This window comes from Peromyscus leucopus, chromosome 4 (assembly GCF_004664715.2).
Source record: "Peromyscus leucopus breed LL Stock chromosome 4, UCI_PerLeu_2.1, whole genome shotgun sequence".
Lineage (NCBI taxonomy): Eukaryota > Metazoa > Chordata > Mammalia > Rodentia > Cricetidae > Peromyscus > Peromyscus leucopus.
The window spans coordinates 108,846,538-108,871,327 of record NC_051066.1 but is presented as its reverse complement, the minus strand read 5'-3'; the positions used below and the strand labels follow the sequence as shown (position 1 = coordinate 108,871,327).

At 44.4% G+C, this 24,790-nt stretch overlaps 1 protein-coding gene across 1 annotated transcript; it reads right to left on the bottom strand.

Moving 5' to 3' along the window:
- Nucleotides 1–21,246: 21,246 nt before the first annotated feature.
- Nucleotides 21,247–23,933, bottom strand: LOC114699531 (protein GOLM2-like). Its single transcript, XM_037205234.1, has one exon. It carries the CDS (start codon nt 23,827–23,829, stop codon nt 23,152–23,154), a length of 678 nt encoding a protein of 225 aa, XP_037061129.1. The 5' UTR covers nt 23,830–23,933; the 3' UTR covers nt 21,247–23,151.
- Nucleotides 23,934–24,790: the final 857 nt, after the last annotated feature.

The following is a 24,790-nucleotide window of genomic DNA, read 5'->3' as shown; positions in this document are numbered from 1 at the left end:
ACAGTGTTATAATGCTGTCTGCTGCTTCCACCCATCTACTATTTATTCTTCTGCTTTTGTTTGCTATATGCTTAATAAACTCATTCACCTGAGGACACATGCATACCTACTGTAAATCAATCTCCATATGGAATACAAGTGTGAGCCACCACACTAAGCTTGTTTGTGTGCTCGTAAGATGTAGGAGTTGCACGTGAGTGTGAGCACTCACCTGCCACAGCATGCATGTGGAGGTCGGAGTTCAACCCTCGGGTGTCCATTCTCTACGAGAGTTCTGGTTTACAAGAGATTCTTATCTAAACAAGCTAACAAAAACTGACAACAGCAATAGCAACAGAGAGGATATTTTTTTACCAAAGTTGAAATATTCCTGTAGCTGTAGGGTTTATTATGTCTAAAAATAAAAATGCAAGTGCAATGTTTGACTTTACATACACACACACACACACACACACACACACACACACACACACACACACACGGAGACCAGGTCTCACAATGTAGCCCTGGCTGGTCTCAAACTCAGAGACATCCTCTTGCTTCTGTCCCCCTGAGTTCAGAGATTAAAGGTTGTGTGCCACTGTGCCTTTACCTCCTTCTTCCTTTTTTTTTTTTTTTTTTTATTTTTATTCTCTGAGTGGGTGGGTGGGTTTGCACACATGAATGTGGTGCCTATGGATGCCAGAAGAGGGCATCAGATCCCCTGCTGCTGGAGGTTGTAAGCTGCCTGCTATGGATACTGGGAACTGAACCTGGATCCTCTGGAAGAGCAAGCAAGCTCCCTTCACCGGTGGCCACCCCTCCAGCCCCAGATTCTTCCTTTTCCAGGAATGAGAACAGTGTCTTTATAACAGAGGTTTATTAGCCGGATATGGTGATGCACACCTTTAATCCTCAGGAGGCAGAGGCAAGTGGATATCTGTGAGTTTGAGGTCCACCTGGGAGACATAGTGAGACTCTTTCTCAAAAAAAAAAAAAGAAAGAAAAGAAACACACACATCATCCACACATTCTTCTCAATTTTAATACCCAATATTAAGAACATAGATGAATCATAAGTAAGATGTTTAAGAAAAAGCCCGGATAAGAGTAAGTTACATCCCTGTGCACACCAGTGACAAACAAAACAGAAACGAACCACTTCTAAGGGTTGGAGAGATGGCTCCGCGGTTAAGAGCAGTAGCTGCTCTTGCTGTTCTTTCAGAGGACCCCGGTTCAGTCTCCAGCTTCCGCACAGTAGTGCACAACCATCTGTAACTCCAGTTCCGGGGCATCTGATGCCGCCTTCTTCTGACCTTCATGGGCCTTAGACCTGCACACAATGCACATACATACCCGTACGCAAAACACTCATACAGCACAGTAAAATAAACAAATACTTAGAAGAACAACCAAGTAAGCAGCGCTCCCCAACAGAGCACATGTTGATATCCACAGTAGGCTCTTCACAGTTTCTTCTGTCTGGATTCCAGTTAAATTTTTTTTTAATTTATTTTTATTTTTACATGTATGAGAATTTTGCACCATGAGTATACCTGGGCACCCAAGGAAGCCAGAAGACAGTGTCAGATCCTATGGAACCGGGGTTACAGATGATTGTGAGTCACCATGTGGGTGCTGGGAACGGAACCCAGGTTCTCTGCAAGGGCACCCAGCACTCTTAACTGCTAAGCCATCTCTCCAGCCCCTAGATTCCAGTTCTCCATTAAGCTCATGTTGTATAGATTAAAATCCATGTTCTCTAGCTAATTGAATTGTATTAAGTTTCTAGTCAGAAATGTGCGCTCTCCAAGGGCCAGGTTTTGTGACACAAGAACGTCCCGCAGAACCACGTGACTGAGGAGAGCTGACACATCAAAGAGCAACACTACCTGCTTATTCCTGGAAGGTTCCACAGGGTCGAGGGCCGGCGGTATCACTTTCCGTCTGTTCCGTCTCTGAGAAGGAGTCCTTGTTCTGTGCTGATCACATCACTGGGCTGTTCTATTTTCGGCTAACCTTGAACAACTTGGCAGTTGAAAAAGAGAACTTGACTTTTAAAAACAGGGTCACGTCACGTAGCACAGGCTGGCTCAAACTCACTCTGTGGCCTGAGCGGGGCTTGTACCTGGGATCTTCCTATGTTCTGGGATGACACATGAACCTCACCGTATCTAGCTACCTGTGTTTTGCTTGTTTTTATAGCTTTGGCGTGCAAACCCAAGGCTTCAAGTTAGGCACATGCTTTGCTGCTGAGCTATGCATGCCTTCAGTCTGACTTGGACCCGTTTGCTAATCAAGCAGCTGGTCTGCTTCTGCAGGCCTGGACGGTCAACAAGACCCTGCGAATAAGATGGGTGGGTCAAAGCCCATCTGTTTCCCGGGGAAGGGGCAATGTCACAGCCTACGCACAGTGAATCGACGTGCCTCTCACAAACATGCAGTTAAAAACACTTTCTATTTTCTCTCACGTCATTTGACAGCAGGTAACTACATGAAGGAGTAGAATTCGCCAAGTTTAACCCTCTTTAAGCTGCCCCAAGCAAGGCTTCTTAAACTTTTCTCATGACCTCTTTTTCACCTGAGAAGTTTTTTACAGGACCCCAGGTATATACACATATAAAATAAATATACAAATAAGCATGTACTGATAAAACCATAAAAAATATTTTAAAACAATTATTTGGAAATTGAGTGTTATTACAGCATTTGGAAGTCTAAGGCAAGAGGTTCAAATTTCTTTGGTACATACATTATTTTACCATTTATTAAAGAATAAAGCAAATTTGTACTAGAAGTACTCATTTTTACATAAAGAGTTAAGTCTCAGCAAATATTTTCTGCTGCAAGACACAGCATCTTCAACGTTTTCAGAGTTGATCAAGTCTTTGTTTTTATAATTATCATCAGAGAACACTGCTTCAAATAAACACATGGCATAAAACAGCAGATATATGTTTAGGACCATTTCAGAAATTGTTGAGAATTCTTTTACATTTTTAAGTTATTTTTAGGGGGCCTGGAGAGATGGCTCAGGCGTTAAGAGGACTTGCTGTAATTCCAGAAGACTTGAGTTTGGTTCCCAACACCCATGTCAGGCAATTGACAACTGCCTGTCACTCCTGTTCCAGGGAATTCCACACCTTGTTCTGGACTCCTGTGGCACACACACACACACACACACACACACACACACACACACACACAGTGGCACATGTTCACACAGACACACGAAGATATAGATGCACGAGTTAGTTTTTAAAACAAAGCTTTGAAAAAGAAAAGTACCTTAAATTTTATTATTTAGTGTGCGCCTGCGTGTGTGTGCGTGTGTGGTGTGTGAGGTATGAGGTGTGTAGGTGAGTGCAAGCACATGTGTCAGAGCATGTCTGTGGAGGTCAGAGGACAGCCTCGGAGAGCTGGTCCTTTCCTTCTGCCCCAGGGGATCTGAGGGTTGGATTTGGGTCATGAGGCTTACACAGGTGCTTTCATGGACAGGCATCTCACCAGGGCAGTTAGAAATTCTGTCCTGAAACCAAACTAAAATGCATTTACTGATTTCCAGTTTTTTGGAGACAGGGTCCCTAGACTAGGTAGCCCCGACTGGGCTGGAACTCACAAAGATCCTCCTGCCTCTGCCTACCAAGTGCTAAAATTAAAGTCATGTGCCACCACAGCAGGCTTTACGTAGTGATTTTTAAAATCAAACTCTTAATATAATCTAAACTTATACCAATTTAATGCTGAGGAGTAATAGTAGAAAAATACTGTGTCTTTGTTTTCTATAATTAAACCACTGTGTTTCTGTAACCGCGGGAAAATGAGAACACCGCAGTCTGTAACACACAAGCACCTGGAATCTGAGCTGGGTTGTTTGGGCGGTTCATGTCGGCTGTATGTCAGGGCACAACGGCTCACACAGTGCAGGGCTCATACCACCAAGGCTGTGATGAAACTGCACAGGGTACAAAGTGCTGCCAGAACATCTTGGACTTAGGATGTATTTGATTTTGAATTAATTTTTGACTCTTGGGATTCAGTAACCTTTTATTGTTTCCAGATTTTGTGTGTGTGTGTGTATGTATGTATGTGTGTGTGTGTGTGTGTGTGTGTGTGTGTGCGCGTGCGCACGCGCACACGCGCGCGCGCGCCCCTCTCCCACATTCAGTTACATAACCCCACATGGGGCCATGACTCATACATAGTTTAAGAAGCTAAGATGGGCGGTGGCACACGCCTTTAATCCCAGCACTCTGGAAGTAGAAGCAGGCAGATCTCTGTGAGTTCAAGGCTAGCCTGGTCTACAGAGTGAGTTCCAGGACAGCCAAGGCTGTTACACAGAGAAACTCTGTCACAAAAATACCAAAAAAAAAAAAAAAAAAAAAAAAAGCAACAACAGCAGCAGCACGAACTAAATTCTAGAGAGCCTTAGGGCAGTGGGCCTCCCCTCCATCCCCACCCCCAGTTCATCCTTTTGCAGGCTGATGTGGTGAGATGCACGGCCTACAGCCTTCCAACATCTACGGGACCTGTTTTTCTGTTTATAAATTCTAACACAGCCTTAGGAGCCCCTAAGGAACTGCAGCCTGCAAGGAGGCCAGAGGCCCTTTGTTCAGCAAAACATCATGTGCTCAGTTCCTTTTTCTCACCCCTCCCTCCCTCCCTCCCTTCCTCTCTTTGGTAATACTCAAGTATTCTACCACTGAGCTACATCCCAAGATTTTGATTCCTTTTCCTATATAAATTCTTTAAATGTATTTTTTATACTGAAAAAAAAATCTAATTCTAAACTCTTCAAGGGTCAAGGTTAAGTCAATTCTTTTTCAGTGAATTTACAGAGACCCACCAACCTCTGCCTCCCAAGTGATGAAATTTAAGTCCTGGACCACCACACCAAGCTCAAAACATTTTTTTTTTAAGTTTGAGTTTAAAAAAAAAACTTAAGTTTAGGAAAAAAATGGATTTGTTCAACTTTTTGGAGAATAAATGTATTGATTTAGTGACAGCATGCAAAGCACCCTGGGATTAAAAACGTAAGGCCTTAGTTTGGCTGTAACATTAATTTGTTTGTGTGAAAAATTTATTTTTACTATTTTGAATTATGTGTAGGCATGTCTATAATGCATGTGAGCGTAGGTAACTCAGAGACCTCAGATGTCTGGAGATGGAGTTACAGATGGTTATGTGCCTCTTGATGTGGGTGTCGAGTTTTGGGTCCTTTGGAAGAGCAGCAAGTACTCTTAACTGCTGAGCCATCTCTGCAGCCCTGTTGGGTTTTGGAGACAGGGTCTCGTATATCTTTAACTGGCGTAGAACTTGCAGGCTGGCCTGAACTCCTGATCCTCCTGCCTCCACCTCCCCAGGATTGATTTTGTATCTATGTTGCTACTAATTAGGTCTGGAATAACCAATTTGTCCGTGACAGCATGAAACTTTCCCAAATCACAATTCTGTGAACAGCCCTGCCCAAGCAAGGGTGATATTGGTACTGCAATAGTTATCAAAGTAGCTAATATGTAATTTAGTTACAGATACTGTGGTAGTTCAGGAGCCCACAACTGGAAAAGCCCAATTCAGGGACAACAACACGCCAGGGAACAATGTCAATTTCTCAAACCTCTACAGTTTTTCTTTTTCCTGTGCTGAGCAAGCCAGGAACACAGTAGGCAAGTCAGACCTCAGGCCTCATCCATCTAGGCAACCCCAGGCGCTACATGTTTTGGCTTCCCGAGATGCTTCACATCTCTTAGTAGACCAGTCCACTAAGAAGGTCCCAGCATGGAGCAGCTGCCCAGCAGGGATGCAGCCAACACTGTAATTTCATCTCTGTTTTAAGATAAGGTAACTGATAGAGAAGGGTAACAAGATCACCCAAGGCGTCACACCACAAGTGAGTCAGGAACAAAACCAGGATTTGTAGCAAGTGGCACCCAACACCCAGAGGGGAGTGCCAGGTGTGCCTTCTGTGATTGGCAACCCGGCCACTGCCTGGACAGGGCCTCGCTCTTCTCATATTCTGAATGCCAGTGCTAATGGAGCATGTCATTTTCCATGAATTTCTTCTCTGGAGACTGAAGGATTTGAATTCAGAATTAAACACACAAATCCCACAAGGCAAGGCTTCGATGAAGGCCTTCTCTTAAAGGTATAAAGGACAGCAGAACCAGTTGCCTCTCCCATGAGGTTTTGTCTTGGGGAAATAGATGAAACTGTATGTTCCTATCAGCCCTAAATAGTAAGAAGGATTGCAAACAAGCAAACAAAAAACCCATTTTAGGGTAATTCAACTATTTCTTCCTTTTCAATACTGCAGACAATTTATGGTCTAAAATTTACCTTGTAGAAGAACTGCATGCTGATAAAAATAGTATTCTGCAGAAACTGTTTCCTACAACCTAGATTTTGAGTCTATGTTTTATTTATAGTATCCTAAGCACACATACGTATTGAGAAAGTCTGTTTATGTAGATGTCTTAGTCACTATTCTATTTTTGTGAAGAGATACCATTGTGGGAGCCCATTTTCAGGTTCCTTGTGGCTTTACCTAGCAGGTCTGCATAGAGAGGATGATTGGACCACGGGCCTGAGTGCAGGTGTCTGAAATGGTCTGCACTTGGCTGTGTGTGTGTGTGGGGGGTGTCTTTTGCTCCACCCCTTGGCTTTTCTATTAATACACTGGGGCAGAGACAGTCAGGGCCCATTGGAATAAGTTCCAGGCCCTCTCCAGGCTATCCTGTATTTTCTGTTTATCTCCATAATCTAAATCCTTCTATCTAATATTTCCTGCTGCTCGAACTCAAGAAAACTCTGGGGAACTGTGGGGTTGGTGGGTAAACACCCCGCACACCATGACCATGGTCACTCTTATAAGAGAAACCATTTAATTGGGGGGCTTGCTTACAGTTTCAGAGGTTCAGTCCATTATCATCATGGCGGCACTCATGATGCTTGGAACAGCAGCTAAGAGCTAAATCCAAATCTGCAGACCAAGAAAGAGTAAGCCTAGGCCTGGTGTGGGCTTCCGAAACCTCAAAGCATGCCCTCAGTGACACACTTCCTCCAACAAGACAAACTCTGAATCCTTCTAACCCTTTCAAATAGTACTGGTGACTAAGCATTCAACTATATGAACCTATGGGGGCCATTCTTATTCAAACCACCACAATAGACATCCTGTCAGCCAGTTTTTTGTTGCCTTGTCCTGAGGCAGAATTTTAAGTCAATAAGGTAATGACACAGGTCCTCTAGTCATGGTGGCATATGTCTGCAATTCTTTACTCATTTGGCAGCACACACACACACACACACACACACACACACACACACACACACACACACCACTCTCTCTCACATTGACTAATGAATCTGTGTACGGTACCCTGAGATGATCTTAACACTGCTACAACCTGTCACAGTATCCTCATCCCCATCACATCAGGGTCTCAGATGACTGAATCGTAGTCACCTCTCACCCTCTGGGACTCTTCGAATCTTTCGAGTGAGCTACTTGGAGTGAAGTACCTTCTGGCTTAATTACATCCCAACGTCAGTGGTATCCCTCAGGGACAATGAGAAATAAGCCAGCTAAGAGAAGCAACGGGGGTGGGGTGGGGTGGGGGGGTGGGGGGTTTAGAGACGTGTAATTTGCAGCAGACTTACCAGCCATGCAATCCAGAGCAACTGAGTTGACTACTCAATATTCTACTTTGAATTCCCCTGGAAACAGATTCTGAGTAGACATAAGTACAAGCAATTCCCCTGGCAGATGATCCAAAAAATATTATTAGGGGAGTTGGGAGAAATAAGACCATTAAGAGAAGGCAGATAAAAGAGAAGATATTTTCCAAGCAGGACACACTGTAGAAAACTGTAGCTTAATTCCATTGGGAATTCTGGAAAACTGTATATTATGAGCACTTAAGAGTGTTCCCAGCCACAGGCCAAGGGAGTTGGGTCTATAGGTCATTGAAAAGAGAGGCTTGGGGTTGGGGATTTAGCTCAGTGGTAGAGCGCTTGCCTAGCAAGTGCAAGGCCCTGGGTTCGGTCCTCAGCTCTGGGGGAAGGAGAAAAAAAAAAGAGAGAGGCTTGGGGGCACAAGGGGGCATTAATTCTTTTCTACTTCTGGCTTCAGAATAGGCTCTGGCAGCCAGAGAAAATCTTCAAAGGACTGTACAACTGGGAGTTGGAAATCTGGCCATGGATCCCCAAAATAGTTAAAGTGTGAGGACACCACAGAAAGCACCTGGTCAGCCTGCTGCTTCTCTGTCATCAGTAAAACTCCTGTGCCCGGGGCTGGAGAAATGGCTCAGAGGTTAAGAGCACTGGCTGCTCTTCCAGAGGTCCTGAGTTCAATTCCCAGCACCCTCACAACCATCTACAATGAGATCTGATACACTCTGGCAGGCAAAACAAAAACATTACATAATAAATAAATATTTAAAAAAAAAAAACAAAAAAACTCCTGTGCCCACCCAGGAGCCAGTCAGCTGTGGCTGTTATCATTACAGTCACAGCAGAGCAGGGATATTGGGAGAAGGCCCCCACAGATGACTGTGCCCCCCTCCTTACAAGGACCAAGCCAATTGGCAGATGTCATTAATGTAAGGATTTGAGAGAGAAGATTATTCTGGGTTGTCCGAGTGCCTTCAAAGTCATTGTAAGGGTCCTCAGACAGATATGCCAGAGGGTCAGATTCAGAACAAAAGATGGGATGGCAGAGACAGGTCATAGTGATGGGATGGGGTGGAGTCGAGGTCGGGGAGTGAGAGCAGCATGAACTAAGGGATGCATATGACGTCAGATACTTCAGAGCTCTCCCCTAGAGCTTCCAGAAGGAACACAGTCCTGAAGACAGACTTTAAACCTCTGAACTCTAGAACTGTCAAGACAATAGTTCAGTTGTTGGGACCGCCAAGCCTATGGCCAATTGTCACTGGAATCACAGGAAACTGACTGGAGGGCACACTAGGAAAAGGAGCCGCTAACACAACACTATTCCTATAAGTCAGCACTAAGCCCTCCCTGGGACCTTGCTCCATCAACTCTTATTCCAGCTGCTGCTGGATGTGCTACATGCCCTTACTTCATTTTTTCCAGATGTATAAAAGGATAACCTTTCATACTTCTGTCTTGTAGTTAATAATAAAATTTTAAAATGAGTTTTCCCACTACAGCCTTTCTATGCAGTCCAGGGCATTTACCCACCAACCCTACAGTTCCCCAGAGTTTTCTTGAGTGAGAGCAGCAGGAAATATTAGATAGAAGGATTTAGATTGTGGAGATAAACAGATAGAAAATACAGGATAGCCTCGAGAGGGCCTGGAACCTTTTCCAACAGGCCCTGACTGGCTCTGCCCCAGGGTATTTTTAGAAAAGCCAAGGGGTGGAGCAAAAGACCTCCCCTCCCAGCACAGCCAAGTGCAGACCATCTCAGACACCTGCACTCAGGCCGTGGTCCTAATCATCCTCTCTATGTGGACCTGCTGGGTAAAGCCACAAGGAACCTGAAAACAGGCTCCCACAATGCAGACAGCCTTCTGGAAAGTCGTGTATGATGGTCAAAGTTTCCACTCCTGCCAATGAAAGACTAAAGGCTGGTGCAGTTCATTTGAAGCAGATTGCATAAGAATTAGCCTTGAACCCTCCAAGTCTGGCTGTTCTGTTTTCTTGTTTCTATCCTCTCTGCTCCAGTTCAGTCAAGTCATTTAAGGCTCTTCAGGATTTCCACTGTAGAGGTTGCCACTGAAATGTTACATCCGTGTATGCCAGGGATGACACTTGCAGAGAGAGTGATAGAAACACCAGTGGCGTGACCTGCTGTAATCTTCTCCAGCTCTGCAGGGAGAGCAGGACTGGGGTTTGCATGGAGTTCTCTCCACAGCTCTGTATCAGTGGAGAGCAGCTCCAGACTCCAGGCCAGGGACAGCATTAGAGCGAACATAAACACCCTGAGTACAAGCAGTCTTTGTGTTCTGGGGGAGATTCTTGAAAATTGGACCAAGACTCTCTATTAACTTGCAGGCCAGTGTGGTATTATACTCTGTGTGTGTGTGTGTGTGTGTGTGTGTGTGTGTGTGTGTGTGTCCCTTCTTCCCTCCCTCCCTTTTTTTTTTTTTTAAACAAAGAGTCTTTCTGAATCATACTACATGTAAGGGGAAAAGACAATTGCCTTATCACTTTATTCAAGAAAGATAGTATAACAACATTATCAAAAAAAAAAAAAAAAAAAAAAAAAAAAAAGGCTAGGACTTAGCCAGTCATGATCATGCATGCTTTCACTTCTATTTTACTCACAGTACTCAGGAGCCAGAGGCAGATGCCTGGTGCTTCTTGATGGCCATTTCTGCCTGTCCTTGCTGTCAGAGAGGGACATTCTAAACAGATGCCTGCTCTTTCTTTTCCTTCCTGAAGGGTTTTGCTGTCTTCTCTTGTTGCTGTTTTGTGGTTCTGGGGATCAAACTAAAACTTTTTAATGTTAGTACTAAATATTAATATTCAGGTTTGAGCGGACTAGAGAGACATCTCAGAAGTTACAAGCACTGACTGTTCTTTCAAAAACCTAGGTTTGATTCCCAGAACGCACACAGTACCTCACAACCTTCTGTGACTCAAGTTCCAGGATATCTAATCTCCTCTTCTGACCTCCTCAGGCTCTGGGCACACAGGTGGTCTACAGATATATGCAGACAAAACACTCATATACATAGAACAATACAAAACTTCCAGGTTCTGAGGATCAAATCGGAACACACGATTGAGCATGACTCGAAGACTGTAAAATATTCTCTGATGGATAATCTATGGAAATACAAATTTGGTTTTCTCTTCCATGTGCTGTTTTGTTTTCTGTATGCTGCCATTCTACAGCAGAGGCAAGGCAAAAACAGCTCCTATAGCCCGGGAGGGTAAAGGTCTTTAGAGGTGGACGTAGGAACTGAGCCTCTCTGGGAGACCAGCATAGACCTCCATGCTGTGATGGAGAAAGGTTACAACGGATGCTACCTTGCTTCAACCCCATCTTAGGACCAGACACTCATCTCCAGCTGCCAGAAGGTTCAAACTTTAAGACTTTCTTAATCGAGAGGCATTTGTCCTTTCTGAAGTGGCCACATCTAAGGTCTTGTTACCTCAGTTCAGGACAGCTCTATGGGGCTTCCCTGATCTCCTGATGGTATTGGGGGCTGTATCATGAGGGCATCACAGGCCAGCTTCCCCAAATGCCCAATTCCCCTCCAAGCCCTTGTCCTCGAACACACTCCTCAGCTTTCCATGGGCATTTCTTCGTCTCAGGGAAGCTTCATCAACACTGGAAAGGGGCCTCCCAGGATGCTGAGCAGTCTGGATCTCATTCCCAGATCTCAGCCCTAGTACAGGAGAAGACTTCATAAGAGAAGCGGCATGTGTTGCATTAGAAGAAGCTCTGTGCTGGCTAGTCTTATGTCAACTTGACAAACCAGAGATATCTGAGGCGGTGGTGGCACACGCCTTTAATCCCAGCACTCGGGAGGCAGAGCCAGACGGATCTCTGTGAGTTCGAGGCCCTCCTGGTCTACAGAGTGAGTTCCAGGAAAAGCGCAAAGCTACACAGAGAAACCTTTTCTCGAAAAAACAAAAAACAAAAACAAAACCACCAAACAAACTAGAGATATCTGAAAGGAGAGAACCTTAGTTGAGAAGATGCCTCCCTAAGATCTAGCTTCCCGCTCTAGTCATGAGAGAACGACAATGCATTTTTTAATTTATTGCGTTGATTAATGGGGGTAGGGAGCAGCCCATTGTGGGTGGTTCCACCTTCTGGCCACCCCTGGGGTGGTGGTCCTGGTTTCTATAAGAAAGCAGGCTGAGCAAGCCATGGAGAGCAAAGACAGTAAGCAGCATCCCTTCATGGCCTCTGAATCAGCTCCTGCCTTTGGATTCCTGCCCTGTTTGAGTTCCTGCCCGGACTTCCTTCACTGATGGACAGGGATAGGGAAGTGTAAGCAGACTAAACTCTTTCTTCTTCAACACTGCTTTTTGGTCATGGTGTTTTATTACAACAATAGAAACCCTAATTAAGACAAGCTCTGTACCACCCCAGAGAGATACGAAAATTCTTCCCAAACTGCACCATTGCGTCTGCCTCTCTTTAGAACACAGACAAAATGACATTCCCATTAGCCAATTAAAAATGTGTAACCTCTCCCCCAAAGTCAACAGGCCTTTGCTGGATCTAAAGCAGGGCCCCAGTGTCTTTTCTCTGGGTGTATGCCTGCTGGCCTCTGGGGCTTACGTGTTTTTAGAGTCCACTGGCCTCATGTTTCCCTTGGCACCTACGTAAATTCCCAGGGTTATTTCCGGAACTCAAGTAAACAAACAGAACCTCAGCCTGAACTGAGAGAAAGATAACCTCAGACAACCTTTCCTCCCCTTAGGTACATAGACCTTTAGCATGTGGCTCAGGAGGACTCTTCTCAAGACATTTATATTCTTTAAACACATCTTGGTGAGCCAAGAAGTAGGTATAGGAGCAATCTTCCATGAAATTATGTCAGCAGACATGATTAAAAGGAGGTAATTTTTGTGGCAGGGGCATCGACCAACCCAAAGGACCCTAGCAGGTTAGCGGAGATGTACACAAATGAACAAGCTATGGTCAGTACAGTAGGATTTCATCTCCCTCTAAAGCAACCCCAGGAGAAGGTTATGGATGTGGGTAGTTTGTTCGGTAGGTCATCCTAGGAAATTGAGATAAGCAGGGAGGATGAAGCAGAAAGGAGAAAATGTAAGGCCAGGTGCATTTGTAGACCAGTTACCAGTGAGGGCAACTGAGACTCAGTACTGCTGGGGCCGCATAGGAAACATGGGGACCATCAGAAGCTCCCCTAGAGGACTGAGACTCAGTACTGCTGGGGCCTCATAGGAAACCGATGGGGACCATCAGAAGCTCCGCTAGAGGCCGGAGGCTGCCCATGCCTAACCGCAGGTCCCATTCTCCATCAAATGAGCACTGTTCCTGGGCGTGTTAACTCCTGCGTACTTTCACACTGTACCTGACTCTGGCTCCGTGGCTTTATACTGTCTTAGAGAAAGCAGAGGTGTTTCCATGTTGGCCTGATAACGGAGGCTGGCAAAGTTTGTGGCAAAGTCTATCCAAGGCACCCTGAAGCAGGTGGGTGATACAGTGCGCCAAAACGCCCCCACCAACATCTGCTACAGGTGTCTAATAAGAACGTAAGTGGAAGCTGGGTGTGGTGCACACTTGTAATCCTAGCACTCAGGAAGCAGAAGTGGGAGGGTTGAGAGTGCAAGCCCGTCTGGTCGATGTGGCACGTCCCAGGCTAGCCAGGCTGTCTGGTAGTACTTTGTCTAAAAACACCCAAACCAAACAAAAAAATGTGAAATGCACCAAGATGGCTGCACTAAGGTCACCGTGGAGGGCATCGGCCTTCCATGCACCAACTTTCCTTTGGCAAGCTCTGCTTTCCTCTTTCACTGTCATCGACGAGAGCCCCTCAGAGATATCTGTGTCACAACCCCTGGACTCTGTTAGGACATTAGATTACACGGCGGAGGGGAATTAGGTTGCTAATCAGCTGGCTTGGAAATGGGAGATTATCCTAGATTATCCATCTTGCCTAAAGAAATCACGAGGTGTAGTCAGATTTCTCTTTCAGGCTGCCAGCTCACAAATAACACAGAGACTTGTTATTAATTATGAAAGCTCGGCCTTAGTTTAGGCTTTTCTCCAACTAGCTCTTATAACTTAATAAACCCATGTTTTTAATCTCTGTTCTGCCACGTGGCTTGTAGCTTTCGTCCATACTGCATGTCTTGCTTTCCTGCAGTCTCTTCCAAGTCCGGCTGGTTACTCCATCTTCCTTCTTCTCCGGGTTCTCTCTCTGCCCGGAAGTCCTGCCTATACCTCCTGCCTAGCTATTGGCCATTCGGCTCTTTATTACACCGATCACAGCAATACATCTTCACACAGTGTACAAATATCCCACAACAATGAAGGGCTTAGAAGTGGAAAGGGAGACTGAGGTGATGCACTAGAAAACACAGTCCCAGGACTCTGCTAACTAAGGGAGACTGGGGATGCAGCCTGACACTTCCCCTGTTCCCATAGGAAAAGGAAGAGATTCTATGAATAAGGAAGCAGCCTATGCCTCATGAATTTGGCCATGAAGCCCTTCCCTTTGTGAGAACTGCAATTTTATATCCATGTCAGCGGATTCTCTTTGGACCCAATCATTTCTTTAAAACAGATCTGCTCAAATCTGCTTCCCCTAAAGAGCCCACCATGATCAGATCCCCTGAACTCTTAGACCTAGACCATTGTGTGAGGGTGGCAACAGCACATCCAGAGCCCCAGGGATGACTTGGCTGTGGTATTGTACCTGTAATCCCCAAAGCAGAGATATGGGCGTGGAGTCAGGAGTTCAAGACCAGCCTTAGCTATATAGTGAGTTTGAGGCCAGTGTGTGCTACATGAGACTCTGTCACAAACAAACAAAAAACCAACAGGGGCCAGCAAGGTGGCTCGAGGGTAAAGGCATTTGCTGCCAAGGCTGACCACCTGAGTTCAATCTCCAGAACCACCGTGGTAGGAGAGATGGCTGCCACAAATTGTCCTTTGACCTCCATGTTTAGGCTTTAGGGTACGTTCTCTGTCTCTCTCTCTGTCTCTGTCTCTCTTTCTTACACACACACACACACACACACACACACACACACACACACACACAAATTTTCTAAAGGGTGAGAGAGGGGGAGACTGCTCACTCAAGGGACTTTTTCCGTCCATAAATATTCCCTCACAGACAACAAATCTGTCCCCAAGGAAGCCCTGACTTGTGCATATTGAGGCCCAGAACAAGTGTGAACCATAGCTGTTAACAGGGTAGACAGCGTGGAAGGACTGGGGACCACTGGTGTAGTGCACCCCAGCATACAAGTCTGGTCATGTGACCGGCCCCTCTCCTCAGAGCCCATGTGGTTGGGATTTATTGTTAGATAAATGGGTGTATACAGCTGGCGGGGTCATGAGCTCCAGAATTAGCCACATCAGCAAAGCCAGGAGAATATTAGGTTGTATTCGTCATTGTTTTTCTTGCCCAGTGAAGTTTCTGGATACTTTCTTAGAAATTGTGTTTTTAAAGCATAAGCCAAAACACCAAGGGATGCAAGGAAGACATTTATATTGAAATTCACTTAAATATGTCCAATATGGCTATAAATATGCTTTTTATTGATGCATTAAGTATAAAATCTAGAGGAGCTGGAGAGATGGCGCAGATGTTAAGGACACTGGCTGCTCTTGCAGAGGACCTGGGTTCAATTCCCAGCATCCACAACTCCAGTTCCAGGGAATCGGATCCCCTTTCTGACTTCTGAGGACACCAAGCATAGATGTGTTACACAGACATACATGCAGGCAAAACACCCACACATAAAACAAAATCAATAATCTAATTTTAAAATACCATGACTTTGAATTAGCGATGAATATAAATTGTAATACATCTGGGACTGTCTAGATGGCTGAGCTGGTAAAGAAAGGTAATTGTCTCATGACCCGAGTTCAATCTCTGGAACCCCAAGGAGAGAACAGACTCCTGAAAATTTCTCTCTGACCTCCATTTGTGTGTTCTGGCATGTACATGTATGTACACACACACACACACACACACACACACACACACACACAATTTTTAAAAAGATGTCTAACTTGGAAGTATCCCTGAGTACTGTTTGCTTGTTTACTTTTTCACTAGTGACAAAGCCACAGTTTTTTGCTACTATCACTGTGGCTTCTGACATTCATCACTGAAGGAAAAGTCCCCTTTGTCAGAAGGTGAAGAGAGGAATGATTCTTTTCCCATCCAAGCTTCTAGACCACCTGACTTCTACCCACAGAACTCTTGACATCCACCAACCTTCAGGGTCAGAAGTCCTGGATTACCATTCCACACTTCGTAAAAGTAAGCCTGAATTAACTTTCAAAAATTCAAATTAAACTTGGAAAACATTTATGCTGATGATTAGACATAGAAAGCCTTGCTCATGCTAAGCGTGTTTTCTGCTGCTGACTGATATACCCCTACCCCAAGTCCACATTATAAAATACATTATATATGTATATGTATGTACATATATATACATACACTCACACATATATATATATAAAGTGCTCCCCACCTTTCTAGCCCCCACCACCACCACTTCCCCTGACTCTGCCTGTGACTGTCGTTGGCTAATCACTGAATACCCACAGAAGACATAAACCCGCCAGTTATATTTCCTTCTGTTTACTGAGGGCTGACAGGGTGCCAGCCCTCATTTAAAACCATTATCTAATCTAATCCAAGGAGGCTGCAACTATCTACCATTTGAATCATAGATAGTACCATAAAAAAATAATATTAAGAGCAATAAAGTAACTTACCCCAAGGCACCCAGTGAGGAGGTGGTGGGGTAAGTCAGTCTGACTCCAGATGAATCCCCTGAGCCTCCCTCAACAGACCTTTGCATGTTTCAGTGCTTCTACGAGCGTGCCTGTTTACACCTGAAGCACCTTTATTACCCCTTACCGTAAGTGCTGTGATGTCCCACTCATCTCCTCCAGCCTCATCAGTTCAGTCCACACCTGCAACACTTCCAACCTGCTACTCCCCCACCCCACCCTGAGAGCTCTCCTAAACTGTTGGTGTCTGTTCTGCAAACACACACACACACAGCAGGCTGGAGTGTTGGGAAAGAGCTTCCACGGATGATGCTGGCAGTTGATGTATAAATCCCCCATGCCCATGTCTCCTGGGTAAGGTGGCATTGAGGCACAGCCTGCCCTGTTTCCTAGCATCCCCAAGAAGGATTGCCCTCCAGGTGCGCTGCCGTCGTATCACTCTCCCATCTTCTACTGAAGTTTCCTGGAATCATCATGCCAACTACTTGCACCAGCACCTACCTCAGGGTTTGCTTCTGGAGGGCTCTGACCTGCCTTCTCTGGGAGACTAGAGCTGGGATTCCTTTCGCTCGGAGATATCAGCTCTTCCTTTCTCTGCTTGGGGCACACCCCTTGAAGGAAGGCTGCTCAAATTGCCTTTCAGTGGCTAGTTTACACATGAAGGTGTAGGCTTGCAGTTATTGCTATAATAAATAACTTCAAATATCCTGGCTGAAAGTGGCACCCACCTTCTAATTCCCAATTCCACAGGTCAGAGTTCACAAGTACAAGGTGCCGTAGCTGGGTTGTCTGCCTTGGTTCTGCAAAGTGCCATCAGGGCTTGGTCACTTCCGGGAGCCCTGGAGATGCATTCCATGCTTCTGAGATTGGATTCCAGTCTTCCGTTCCTATTTCCTTGTTAGTTCTGAACCAAGGGCCCATCTTGGCTGTCGGAGGCTTCCTGAAGACCTCTTAACACTTTCCACATGGCCTCTGAAAAGCAGGTCACATCTTTGTCACAGTTTTAGACTTCTACTTTTGGCTTCTATCGGTGAAGAAAACTCTCTGTTTATAAGGGATCATATGATCTAATCGCAACAATCCAGGTAATACAGGTTCTAATAAAAGCCTTTGGTGCCTGGTGAGGTAGATCATATCTAGAATCCTAACACTCGAGAGATGGAGCCAGATGGATGAAAACTTGAAGGTCCTAGCCGCCAGGGGACATTGACAAAAAACCAAGGGCTGGAAATACAGCTCTGCCGTCGAGCACGGGCCTAGCATCCGCAAGACTGTTTGCTCTCCAGCCCTGCTAAAAACGAACTTTCTTCTGCAGGGTCTCTTTCATCCTGTAACATATTTATAGACCAAGGGTGGGGTGGGGATAGACATTTTGGGGTTGTTCTGGTTTCTACATTCATCCTCCTCATGTATCAATCACCTATTTCTTATAAAGAAACCACTGAAAGTCCCATGGGCTAAACTAGCAATCATTTTGTGTCCTTATGGTTCAGCTGAGTGGTGATTTCACTGTCCTTGCCTGGGTTTGCTCATGCAGCTGCATTCACTGACAACCCAACCCTCTCACCTGGGCTCTGGCCTCTCCTGGTCATTCCCTTCTTTCTTTTCATTTTAAAAAAGATTTTATTTTTAATTTCATGTATAGATGTGTGAGTAGGTACATGTCGGTACAGATGTCTGTGGAGACTAAAAGAGTGTTGGATCTCCCATAAGCTGCCTAATGTGGATGCTGGGAATTGAACTTGGGTCCTCTAGACATGCAGACAGTATTCTTAACTGCTGAGTCACCTCTTCGGCCCCATATTCTTAGTCTAAACCAGTGGTTCTCAATCTTCTAATGCTGTAACCCTTTTTAATACAGTTCCTCATACTGTGGTGACCCTGAACCATAAAATTATTTAGTTGCTACTTCATAACTATAATGTTGCTACTGTTATGAATTGTAATGTAAATATCTGATATTTGACCCTTGTGGATGAGTCATTCAATCCCAAAGAGATTACGTTTGAGAGCCACAGGTTTAAGTGCAGTGTCTTTGCGTGGTATCGTGGGAGAGACGGTGGAAGTAGCAGGATTCAGAAACATCACAGTGTCGTGCACTTCACTGTTGTCAAAGCATGTGTCAAAGCTTGTCTGAACTGGCCACGCCAATGGACTCATCTCAAGGGCAGAGCCTGAATTTCTGGTTATTTTAGTATCTTTCCCTTCTTGAACTTGCATATGGTAGGTATGATTATATTTAGAAATATCCTACAAACTGTAACTGTTTTGTGATTTGTTTGTTGTACTATTGTGTTGTGTTGTATTGTACTATTGTACTGTATTATTGTATTATTGTCTGTTTGAGCCTCCAGCAATCTCTCTGGATAGCTGTGTGAAAAATGGAAATATTGACGCCCAGGAAACCTTGGCCCGAGGCCCCAGGTGTAGTAGATAAATGCTTCAGGCCATCAAAATCTGATGGGATTCTGAGGTCTGTCTCATTCTGCTTCTGGAAGAGTCCCTGATGCCCAGTACTAGAATCCCAAGTGAAAGTTTCTCTCTCTTGTCTCCCATCCCACAGCCTCACTTCTTTGTCCTTGCATCAACTCATAGGGTGAAGGCTTGCAGCAAAGTCATTATCTTACAGATGGGACCTTCACGGACTTGTCATCCTCCCTGTGATCCGTATGATCCCTACAGCTGCCCTAAGGGATTTCTACTTAGCCTCAAACTTCCTGTGTGGATTCTGCCTTTGCACAACTTTTCATGCTATTATTAAAAACATCACTAGGCTCCAGTCTGCCTCACTTGCCAGGACACATCCCAGATGGTCCTCGTGGTCTGAAACCAGCCTTTCTAATTAACTGTATCCTGTGCCAGTCTTTTGAGAAAAACAGTTTAACCATCTAAATAAACTTCATGCTGAGGCAAGAGATTTTCATTTCCTAATTCTAAGATATCCAGTCCCCCCCCCCACACACACACACCAGTTGTTCTATACTTGAAAGCAAATGGAAGCTGGTTTCCAACTTGTGCTTAGGTCTGGGGGCCTACTAAAGTCAGGTGCCCTATTACATTCCCCACTGGTCTTAGTGAAAAAGTCAAATCATGGACTCACCCTGTTCTAAAGAAGTGTAGTTAGAGCCAGGTGGTGGCGGCACACGCCTTTAATCCCAGATGATGAAGGGATGAAGAGGCAGGCAGATCTCTGAGTTTGAGGCTAGTCTGGTCTACAGAGTGAGTTCCAGGACCGTCAAAGCTATACAGAGAAATCCTGTCTTTAAAAAAAACAAAACAACAATAACAAAAAAGAGGTATAGTTGGTCCTAAGGATGATTAATTTTACTGAACTGACTCATAATTGGCCATATAGTTTAAGATTCAGGGCCCCCAAAGTAATTCAATCAGAGTGAGAATTAAGGGCCTAGCCAGTGCTGGCAGGGGGCCAGAAAACAGAGACTGGGGTTGGTTATCTGATTAATGTCTCTCTCTCTCTCTCTCTCTCTCTTCTCTCTCTCTCTCTCTCTCTCTAAGACAGGGTTTCTCTGTGTAGCTTTGCGCCTTTCCTTTACGCTTTGTAGACCAGGCTGTTCTTGAACTCACAGAGATCCACTTGCATCTGCCTCTCGAGTACTAGGATTAAAGACGTATGCCACCACCGCCCGGCCAACCCATTTTTTTTTTTTTTTTTTTTTTTTGCAATGGAAACTCCCTTGTTCCTGGCAACTGGAGGACCAAACCTCAGGGCATGCTTAGGATTGTAAACTCTGAATTCCTATCTCAAAAGATAAATTCCCACATTTTTTTTCTTTTTTCAGCACAACCAGACACTTAAAGCGGGTGTCAGTGAGCAAAGATCAAGATGAATTATGGGTTGGTGGTCTGTAGTCCTATTAGCTATCACCTTCCCTATAGCTGTCGTCCTTGGTTCCCAGGTCCAGGCCTGTCTTAGGGTTTCTATTGCGGTGATGAAACACCATGACCATAACACAAGATGGGGAGGAAAGGGTTTATTCGGCTTACACTTCCACATTGCTTTTCACCACTGAAGGAAGTCAGGACAGGAGCTCAAACAGGGCAGGACCCTGGAGTCGGGAGCTTATGCAAAGGCCATGAGGAGATGCTGCTTACTAGTTTGCTTCACATGGCTTGCTCAGCCTGCTTTCTTACAGAACCCAGGACTACCAGTCCAGGATGGGTGGGCTGGGCCCTCCGCCATTGATCACTTATTGAGAAAATGCCTTACACCTGGATCTCATGGAGGCATTTCCTCTCTGATGACTCTAGCTTGTGTTGAGTTGACACACAAAACCAGCCAGTACAAGGCCCGAGGGCTATAGGGCCTGGGTCATGACCCCTATGCTCATACCCATAGGACAAAACATCCAACTCAGGAGGAGGTAGAAGGGCAGGGAGTGGAAGGCCTGGGGACTGATGAAACCTTAGTTTTAATGGGCCCAGAGTCCAGGAGACAGTCACTTTGGCAGTGACGTCTGTGGCCTTAGCTTTCTTTCTTTCTGTCTTTCTTTTTTTTTTTTTAAGTTTAACTTTTAATTTATTAGAACCCAGTAAGATTTTTAAAAGCAGCGTTCCTGTCAAATTAACACTTAATTCAGGGCAAAAATACATTAAAACAAAACAAACAACCCTAATTCTTAAGGCAGAAGTAAAACACTGTAAACAAAACAAAACACCATGTCTAATACAGACTGTAGAATGTCACAATTTAAAGAGATCCACATAGTACTTTACAGCACTACAATGTTAATACAGTCAGAAATATCAGTTGGTCCAACATTCCCCAGTTTATAAAATGTCTAGGCTGCTAAATGAAGTTTTTGCTGTGTATGGATAGTTACCATACAACCAACTGACCGTTTTTATGACAATGGAATTGGCAGGAGACCTTATGCTTTTGTCTATCCAGTTCTACAATATCAAGTATGAAGTATCTCTAGGCATTTGTAGATTTGGCTCCCCCTGCTAACTGCTGTGGATGTGCATCACTCCCTTTGACTACATTTTAATGTAGTCATCATACTTTTTTTACCGGAGGCCTGACTTTACTGACAACCGAAGTATGAACTGTCTGGTTTCTTGGTGTGTGTATGAGAGTCTCTGTGTGCACAAGCAGTTACGTGCGGGCAGGTGCAGGTGCACATATAGGAAGGCCAGAGGTCAACCTGTGTGTGTGGGGTGTTCCTCACAAGCTGTCCCTTACTGGGTCCTGGAACTTGCTAATTAGGCCAGGATGGCTGGCCAGCGAGCTCCACGGACCCATCTATCTCTGCCTCCTCAACACTGGATAATCTGATATAGTGGAAAAACAAATTTTAATAAATCACTCCATCTTTTCCTGGCCATTAAGTAACTTTGGACTGAATTATAAGAACTTAAGTCTCTCAGCAAGTGAACAATCATTTCTTCTATAGATGGCTTTTCATGTGTGTTTACTTTGTTGTCATTTTCAGTGCTGGGAATCAAACCTAGGCCTCACACCACTGAGCCATATCACTCCCAGTAGTTCATGTTTATGTGCAATTAAAGCAGCCCTTCTAAAAAACGGGGTTTACAGCCTTACATTCCCCCCTTATCATCAATACCTTTCATTTTTAGGGAACACTAAAAAAAATTAAAAGTGCTTGAAACCAGAAAAGAAGGATTAGCTAGCTTATACATCCTAATGAAATAATGGCAAAAGACACAATACACTGAAAATAATTCAGTAAGTCTAGCAAATGAGCTTGGTGGGTTCTTAACTAACATGAATTACAAATATTCATTTTTATTACAAAGTTTTCGGCTATTTCAATAAAACAGCTGTAGACTTCACGGTACTTCTATTCATCCATTCCTTAATAAAAACCTGTTAAAGTCCCTTACTTAGTAGTCCTGGAAAAGTCTAATCAAATACAATCATTAAAACTACTAGAAAAGCTTTGCTGTACTGATCGCAGCCTCATTTCAAGGTGGATTTCGTCCCTTTCAGGATCTGTCATGTAAACGGTGAATATACTCACCAGATTCAACTCTGAAAATATAACCAATTTTAGCCAGTGCTGACTACAGTTAAACAGTACTGGCATTACTTGAAAAAATAAAAATTCATTGTCAATCATGCATTCCGCAACTTCAAGAACTAAGTAAGGAATAACTTATAAATATTGTTATGATGACTTGGACTTTCCTTGAGTAAAATAAAAGGAGCAGGGAGGTCATTCTGTACACACATTGCCCACTGTTTGGCATCTAGGTCCCCACCTTTGTGTGTAACTATTCTAGTGTAACTCTTTAAAGAGTGTGAAATGAGGGGCAGTAGAGGACACCTGGGGGGGGGCGGGTAACAAAAAACGTATTAGTGTTTAGAGTTTTCAGCTGAGTAACTAACTTCTCACTGCCATTATACTATGTGCAGCATATAACCTGTACAAACATTTGTTCCCGTTTGTCTTTTTGTGAAAAAAAATTAGGTTCAATAAAATGTGAAATTTACATTAGTTTGCTTTAAATGCAAAGATTAACTGTTTTTGGCTCAGCTGTGTTGTAACCAAAAAAGTATCTGCTTTGATAATACAATATGAAAAAGTTCACATATGTACATTGGTACATTCCTTCATTAAAATTTCCTTAAATCTATCTCAATGTATCTTTACAACTGATACGACGACTGATCTTTACAACAGAAGTCAAAATTGACAAGTAGAGATGATTTACTGCGCAGCACTTTGGGTTTTGAGCATCCCTTAGACTTAAAGGACATCATTGAAGCGCTGTTTGCCATAGTCTGCAGGATCCATCTGAAGCTCTCGTTCATCATTTTGCTTCAACTTGTGGAAATCACTGACTCTGTCCCTGGTGGCCTGCTTTAGTGAGTCTGTTTGAATTCTGGGTTCTCGCTCTAGGTTTGAGCCTGGAATTAAGCGCTGAAGAGGATTCAAAGGGTTCTGTTTTGAAGTACCAGGATTTTCATTCTGGTTTAGTTGTGAACCAGCGGGAAGTTCATCTGCTTTTGCTAGATCATTCTCTTCTACTCCAGGCATCCCTGCATCACCAATTCGTTTGACTTGTTCTTTCCCATGTGGAATATGATTGCTTGAAGGTTCCTCATTCTTATTTGCATCATTTTCAGCCACATTTGGATTATTTTTAGGGGCTACATGATCATTTATGCCCAATTCTTTTCCGTCATTTGATTGACTCTTGTGGACCTCCTTTTGTTCCTGCAAAAACTGATCTAATTTTTTAATATTTTCTTCATGTTGTGCTCTTAATTCCTTGATCTGCTGTCCACACTGAAAACTCTCATATTCTAACCTCTTCACAAGGTATGTGTTATTTTTCCTGTAGTCTTGAAGCTGATCTTCTTGTCGAAGAAACTCCTGACGAAGCTCAGCCAGTTGTTCCTTTAAATGATGTATGTCTGCCATCTGATACGATATGTTGTTCTGTAGCTTAACCTTGTCATCCTCGCATCTCTTCCCCAGGCCCTCCCTGGCCTGCAGCCGGCTGCTGAGGCGGCCGTAGTTGGCCTCCTTCGGCCTTAGCTTTCTTGACCTGGGTAGTGGTGGACCCACGGGTAGTGGTGGACCCATGGTATAATACCAGCTACTTTCACAGCCATAGGAGTGAAGAAAATCACCACGTAGGTTCCTTTCCAAGTTGGTTCCAGCTTACCTGCTTGACCCAGATGGTATCACAAGACTGGAACAAGAGGAAACTGGTGGTGGATTCAGAGGTAGGCTGGGTCTCTTGGATAGTCCACTAAATGGCCTTCATGGAGATCTGGAGGGCCTGCTGTTACTAGAAAAAGGAATAGTTAGAGAGTTTTGCCAACTGCCGGTCTCTGAGCCTGGGAAACAGTGGGAGAGGTCTTCCAAACATTATCTCATAGGGGGTAAATCCCTTCCTATAAGGGGTTTAGCAGTGGGTCCAAAGGAAGTCTGTCCATCCTTGGAGGAACTCTAACGAGAGTTTTGTTAGAGTTTCTTTTTTTTTTTTTTTTTTTGGTTTTTCGAGACAGGGTTTCTCTGTGTAGCTTTGCGCCTTTCCTGGAGCTCACTTGGTAGCCCAGGCTGGCCTCGAACTCACAGAGATCCGCCTGCCTCTGCCTCCCAAGTGCTGGGATTAAAGGTGTGTGCCACCAACGCCCAGCTAAGAGTTTCTTTTAATGTCCTATTTTTAAATTTTTTTTTAACTGCCCATAACTCTGAGTTTAGTTTATATATATATATATATATTGGTTTTTCGAGGCAGGGCTTCTCTGTGTAGCTTTGTGCCTTTCCTAGATCTCACTCTGTAGACCAGGCTGGCCTTGAACTCACAAAGATCCGCCTGGCTCTGCCTCCCTAGTGCTAGGATTAAAGGTGTGCGACACCACCGCCTGGCAAG

Coding starts and splice junctions, on each gene's coding strand:
- LOC114699531 (XM_037205234.1), bottom strand. CDS start 23,829: ATGGCAGACATACATCATTTAAAGGAACAACTGGCTGAGCTTCGTCAG.